The sequence below is a fragment of the Camelina sativa genome, chromosome 3 (assembly GCF_000633955.1).
Source record: "Camelina sativa cultivar DH55 chromosome 3, Cs, whole genome shotgun sequence".
Lineage (NCBI taxonomy): Eukaryota > Viridiplantae > Streptophyta > Magnoliopsida > Brassicales > Brassicaceae > Camelina > Camelina sativa.
This window is the reverse complement of record NC_025687.1, coordinates 11,251,977-11,258,984: the sequence shown is the minus strand read 5'-3', so window position 1 is coordinate 11,258,984 and position 7,008 is coordinate 11,251,977. Positions and strand designations below refer to the sequence as shown.

Here is a 7,008-nt window from a genome sequence, read left to right as displayed (position 1 = left end):
TAATTAATAAAACCGATTAAGACAAAAATATGTTGTGTTTCTGGTAATGATATGCTGTACATAGTGATGTGTGTTTGACATTTGACTTGTTCAGCGTATCAATGATGCTATTAATCAGATTTTAATCCTGTTTTTTTAAATGTTTTATAATTTCTGGGGCCAAAAATATGATTTGACTTTAAAGATTACATGATGTAAGAAATGGCAACCACCAGATTTCATTTCCGTATTATATAGTGTGGATGGAGATAGTTTATTTGTTAATTTGATGAATATATATATATGTATATGATCTGATTAATTACGTGATTATGTGATTTTTGTATAATCAAATCATATGGTAAAAACTAAAAACAATAGAGTGGTATAGAAGGTAAATATGAAGAGGAAGGAGGAGAGAGACATTAAAGAGAAATAATGTGAAAGCACGTGAAGTTGAAATGGAGAGTGCAGGCAAATTGGCCTGAACGAGCACGTGACTTGATTTACTCCTCCTCCTTCGATTCGATGTTGTTACTGCGACTCCTTTTTTCTTTTTTTTCTTAAAGATTTCATATTCAAAATTTATCATGTGTGGTGGCCAATAGTATTATGCAACAAGCAATGGTATTTCAAATGTAAAAAACATCTAAAGCATTAATATGGTACATATGGTTGGTTACTTTACTCGTATGTTATTACTAGTCTTGTTACGTGTAATCAAAATACCATGTACCTATTGTTCCAAACGATAAATAGAGTTACCTTTTTCTACGTGTACAATATAATAACTAGTTTCACGCCTATAACGTATGTGGAATACGATATGAAAAATATACATATATAGAAGATTTTTTTTTAAGTTATAGAGGAACAAAGGAATGATCACTTTCATGAACATTACAGTTATTGTCAAGACGGCGACGTCAATTTTGTAGCATTGTTGGGAAATACATATACCCTCCATGTGACTTTTGTTCGTCCCACACCATTCTTTTATGGTTTCATTCTTTCTGGCCTTTTCCTGCTCTCGTCTTGTTCTTTTCGTTTATAAAATTTGATTGGTACTCAGAATGACCTTAGCCGAATGGTACAAGAGATCATCATCATACTCATCGGTCGTATATGATCTAACTGGTTCTTTGCGACAACAAGTTTGCTAGCTGGTGTATAAAAATATTAAACCATCAAAATCAGTTCAACAATGAAGGCCCAGCTAATTAAGGTGCCATGGATTATATTAAAACACTTTTGTTTCTATTACGACATCTATTTAAGTTCAAAATCAAATCAATTGCCTCCATCAATGCTAGAATGTCTTTTTTTTCCCCTCCTTTTCGTGTATTCTTATGAGATGTCGACCGTTCTAGCTTATTTTACTTAGAAATATATCAAAAACATTATTATTAAATTATATGCATGAGTTAATTACAATTAAACTGTAACTGTTTGTTACTAAATTAAAGCCACGTTCTACCATTCGTAACTTCAATCATAATATAACAACATCTCATACATCTCCAAAACAACAATTAAATTAAATAACCATAATCCTTTATCCTAAAAAGGAGTTTATATATCATGCTAAATCAGATGTAAGAACTGAAAAATGGACAGAGTGAGCAAAAGGGGATAAATAACATTTGGATCGAGGACCAAATGGTGGATGTTGATGTTAGTAATGTTGTTTGACTAAGTGGCAAAGCTAAACTACAAATAATAATTAATACAAGTTGGGGAAAGATAAGAGAAGAGCTTTCACATGGACATGCCTCAAATGGTGACAACAAACTCCCACATTTTTTAGTTATTTCTCATATTTTTGCATCTATGTTTTTTTCCTTGCAAGGGAACACTTGCACATGTTCTTATTTTCTTCTTGGTTTTTAAAAATAAATAAATATAATTTTATCTTTTTTTGGATGAGATGAGAGATGCATCTACCAATGGAATTGTGTTGTCGCCTGTAGGCGATATGAAATGTTAATAGAGTTAGGTTCATGTACAAGGAATCGTCCATGTGTGTCCAATTATGACCCCAAGACCACACCTATATAGCTTAAATTCGCCCCATTTTTATTTTATTTATATATCTAATGTGAAATAATTCCGTATGAAGAATTACTTCATATCATTAAAAAAAAAATTAATATTGTTTGTCGTCAAAATTAAATAAACTAGAATGAAAGTTATATAGCAAAGTTGCTTGGAAGTGTCCTCCTATAGAACTATTTTAGATGATGCAGAAGTAGTCGTAGAAGACCAAATAAATTTTGATATATTATTACATATTAATGTATTATGAAGTAATTATTATGTAACTCTAATGGATATCTTTATAAGTTTAGGGTAGGCAACAGTCGACACATTCAATTACTATGTTTTGGTGGCTAAACCAATAATAGGGAGACTAACCAAATATTACATTTGTATAAAAGTGACATGCATGTTAAATCTCTGTGTTCATATAATAATTTATATTCTTAGGATGATTATTACCGTCTCAGATCACATGTTCAATCATTCTTTTGTGAAAACAATTCAATTATTTGTTTTCCACAACTCAAATCTAGTTATATACGGGTACTATACACTAGTTTTATATATTTTGGTGCAACAAATTAAAACGATCTTCTAACACCATAGCTAGTGAAAATTAAAAGGCACAGTTCTAATTCCCTTGATCTCCGTACAATAATTAGATTGTAATTAGTGACTGATAGCAATGAGTCAGATGCAAAGGTGTTTCTTTTTTGTATATTTGATCTCTACAAAATTTTGGTTAATACTATAATTTACCACCAAATTAAGTATTATGTTCAATAGCTTTGTTGGTTATATATAGAGTGTTAAATTTTTGTAGAAATTGTAATGACTATAACAAAGGAGTACTGGGTCCAAGTTTTCCTTGGACTTTTGTTATTATCATTTGCAAACATTAGCACAAGAACCAATCGTAGGCATTTTCCACATGGAAGCTGCTCCTCAATCATGGCTAATTTTTGGATTCATCTATGCATATATTACATTTTTTTTTTAAAAGTATATAACATTAAAATTCATTGATTTAACATCTCTGCAATATGATGAACACAGCATATATACGTAAGTGCACATGCACAACTTTATCTCGTTGGTGCAGTTTTTGAAGCCTATTCTGGACATGGCGTTTTACTTTATACCCAATGTAATAGTACTTTATTTCGTTTGTGTCAAACGGATTGAATGAATTTTAGTAGCACATATCTTGATAATGGTTTTACGTAAAATTTACATAGGCGACATTCCTAATAATAATATGACACCTAATTTATGGTATGGTTGTTGAAGATTAGGTATTAGCAATTTGGAGTGTAAGTTTTCCGCTTTTAATATAAACTCGTTTGCCCAAAAAAAGAAGAAGATAGTATTAGCAATGCTGGCTCTCAACTTAATTTATTTTTCAATTAGTCTAAGTTTCTAACCTATATCAATAAAACATCTGATCGTGTTAATCAATCATTGAGACATTAATTGATCATAATACAAATCATAAGACTGGGTTCAAAGAAAAACACAAAAAGGGTTGTAATGTAAGGAGAGGGCCAATTAGGTAGGTTTTTATTGCAGACAATAACCAAGCTCACCAACTCAAGCCTCAAAGGGGAAGAAAGAGAAAAAGACCATTATATTGAGTTTGAATGTTGATTCCAAATGTTTTGGGTTAGAAATGCAGTTAAGAGTAAAAATTAATGGTATCTTGAAAAAGTTTGAGAAATCTGTTAAATGATCGGATAAAGCATTATAGTATGAATGATTTGCTGAAGATTGATTAATAAAGAAAATTAAGTCAAGTCGTTTGTTCAATAGTATAAATTTGAAGATGACCCCAAGACCATTTTTTTTTTTTTAAATATATATAAGCTAATGAAAATAAAAGTTGATCTAAACTTTGTATATATATATATATATTCTTCTGTATCTGAACAAACCACAAACCGTGAATTCCCTTACCGAATTCAAACCGAAGTACCCAACCCAAAGCATATAATTGTATCGTTGGAGAAGCAAATTAAACATTGGTAAGTCGAGGGGACGCTTTTAAATAGTGTTTTTAGGGTTTTTCATTTGGCCGCCTAGCACAAGTGAAGAAGTAACATCAATCAGTGGTGAATCAGGAACTTGTTTCATCATCGGAGGACTCTCTTCTGGTGAGTTGGAGAGAACAAGACATACAGAGGTTGATCAACGGTGACGATGACAACTGCTAATACGAAGAACCCTACGCCGCCGCCCACGACAAATAAGAGGAGGGCTTCAACTGCTACGACAAAGAAGAAGCAGTCGACGTCCGAAGCAAAGAAGAGGAAAACAACCCCCTACTACTACTACTACTACTACTACTACTAAGAAGCAGCCTACGCTGACACCACCGAAGTCAACGACGACGCAAGAATCTAGCCCCTTTGCCTCACTTCCCTATGATTTGCTATTGAACTGCCTCGCCCGGGTCCCAAGGTTGTACTATACGACTCTCTCCCTCGTCTCCAAGAGCTTTCGATCTCTCCTTGCTTCATCTGATCTTTACAAGGCCCGGTCACGCTTGGGCCGCACCGACACTTGTCTCTATGTGTGCTTCGAGGGCCCTCTTGGTTCTCGCTGGTTCACCTTATGTCGGAAACCAGATGCACTGCTAACCAGTAAGAAGACGAGGTTGTCAAGAGGGTATGTTTTGGCTAAAGTCCCATTTCCCCAAGACCCGGAAGAACCAGTCCCCGTTTTACGGGTCTCGTGGCTGTTGGTTCTAATATCTACAGCATTGGCCCACAACATAGATCCTTAGCCTATGAGTTCTCCCCTACCCCCATCTATGTACTGGATTGCTGGTCTCACACATGGCACGAGGCTCCTTGCTTGCATATGAACCTTAAGGAATTATCTGCTAGCGTACTTGATCAAAAGATTTATGTAGCAGGATGCTCCAAGTATGGCGATTTGAATTCATCCTATAAGAACTTGGTCGAGGTGTTCGACACAACAACACAGACTTGGGATCCTAAGCCAATCCCTTGCAGCGAGACATTTCAAGGCTATTACTACAAAACTCGATGTCTTGACGGGAAGTTCCACGTTGTGCGTGACCATGAGGTGGTTGCTTACAATTCCAAGGAAGGTAGATGGGACCGAGTTGGAAAAGCTATTGGTTGGCATATGAATACAGATTCTTATTTCGAGATAGACAATGTTTTGTACTCTGCTCTTAACGGAAAGATAATTTGGTATGACACTGAGGTAAGCAGGTGGAGAGTGTTGAAGGGTTTGGTAGGACTACCTAAGTTCCCTTTTGATTATAAAGGGATTAGATTGGCTGATTATGGTGGAAAGATGGTGGTTTTGTGGGACGAGAGCTGTCCTTTTGAGAATTACTTCATGGAGAAGAAGATTTGGTGTGCGGAGATTACGCTTGAAAAGCGCAAATGTGGTGAAACTTGGGGGGAAGTTGAGTGGGTTGATCATGTGCTTACTATCTCCGCATTTGAGACACTGAAGGTTCTTGCTGCCACTGTTTGATGAATGCTTCAAGAATGTGTCTTCTTCTTCTTTTTTGGTAATATTATTTGTATTGTGGAAGAGCTCAACTCTCTAGTTGGAACTGAAATAAGTAAAAGAGTTCACCGTATAATTAAGCTCTTGTTGCAATTGCTTCTGAGTCACATTTGTAATCCTCTCTGTTTCTATGAATTGTTGTTGTTGCATTTGCTATAATTCTGTATTTGTTGTCAGTCACATTGTCAGCAAAAAAAAATGGTGTAGTGTGTTCTTTGTTTCTATATGGTTTTATATCAACGAATTATTTAAGTCATTTACAAGATTTTGCTTTATGGAAGCATTGTTCTTCTCATCATAACTGGTATCGGTTTTTGAGATCCTCTTCTCCAGTCGAGACAAAGCCAAAACACGTCCGTTTTAAGCTCCAATAACCGGCTTCGATTTGACTCTTAAATTAACCATGTCAAATAATTCGTGGTTATCTCCTGGTTTTCTTTTCGTTCATTTAATTAAATCACATGTATGTTCAATCATTCTTTGTTGCAAACAAATTTAATTATTTGTTTTCCACAACCTAAATCAAAAGTTACAAATGCAGAACTAAAGATTTATGACATTCTTGACTCCAAATAAATAAATTATGATTTTCATAGTTTTGACTTGTCGCATGTCAGTCTTTTACAAACAAAAGAGGTACTTAAGTTTTAGTCTATTTGTTTGATATCAAATAAATAATTTTTTTAAGTGTTTTTTATTTCAAGCTTTTTGTAAAAAAAAATATATAATAATAATTGTCACATTGTGAAAAATGTAATGTTAACTTTTAGGTTAAACAAGTTTTGACAGATGCTTAAAAGTATTTGTATTTTAAATTGCTTTACAAAATATACAATAAAATAATATATAGAATCTGTAAATTATTTTTTTTTCTAATTACTCCATCTGTATTAGAAAGGATGATAAGATTTTCACATAAATTAAGAAAATATTTAATGTTTAGTTATAAATGCAATTAATTGTTATTTATGAATACATATTTTTCATTACTATTAACCAATAGTAATTCATCAAAATTTAGAATTCTTAATTAATGGATCTTGAAATCTACAATTTCCTAGCATTAATTGAAAAAAATTACAGAAAATCAATCTTTGTGATACAAGAGAAAATGCTAAAACATCATCCTTTATGATACAAAGAGAGTAAATACTTTAACTATAATTGCTTCAAAATTTAAATTACAATAGATCTTCTGTGATTGACATGTCTTTATTTCATTAAATATCATTGTATGTTTTATATCTTACTGCTACAAAACTGCTATATATATAGAAGACAATATATAAGACACCCATACAACTCAAAACCATTCATTTTTTAGTGCTACAAAGGTGAACCTTAAAATTTCTTGTTCGTTACTCTAAACTCTTCTCATAATTTAATCATCGTAAAGTTGATTATTGCCAAAATTAGAAAACCAAAAAAAAAAAAAAAAAAAAA

At 33.0% G+C, this 7,008-nt stretch overlaps 1 protein-coding gene across 1 annotated transcript; it reads left to right on the top strand.

Moving 5' to 3' along the window:
- Positions 4,879-5,529, top strand: LOC104778852 (F-box/kelch-repeat protein At5g38670-like). Its single transcript, XM_010503275.1, has one exon. It carries the CDS (start codon positions 4,879-4,881, stop codon positions 5,527-5,529), a length of 651 nt encoding a protein of 216 aa, XP_010501577.1.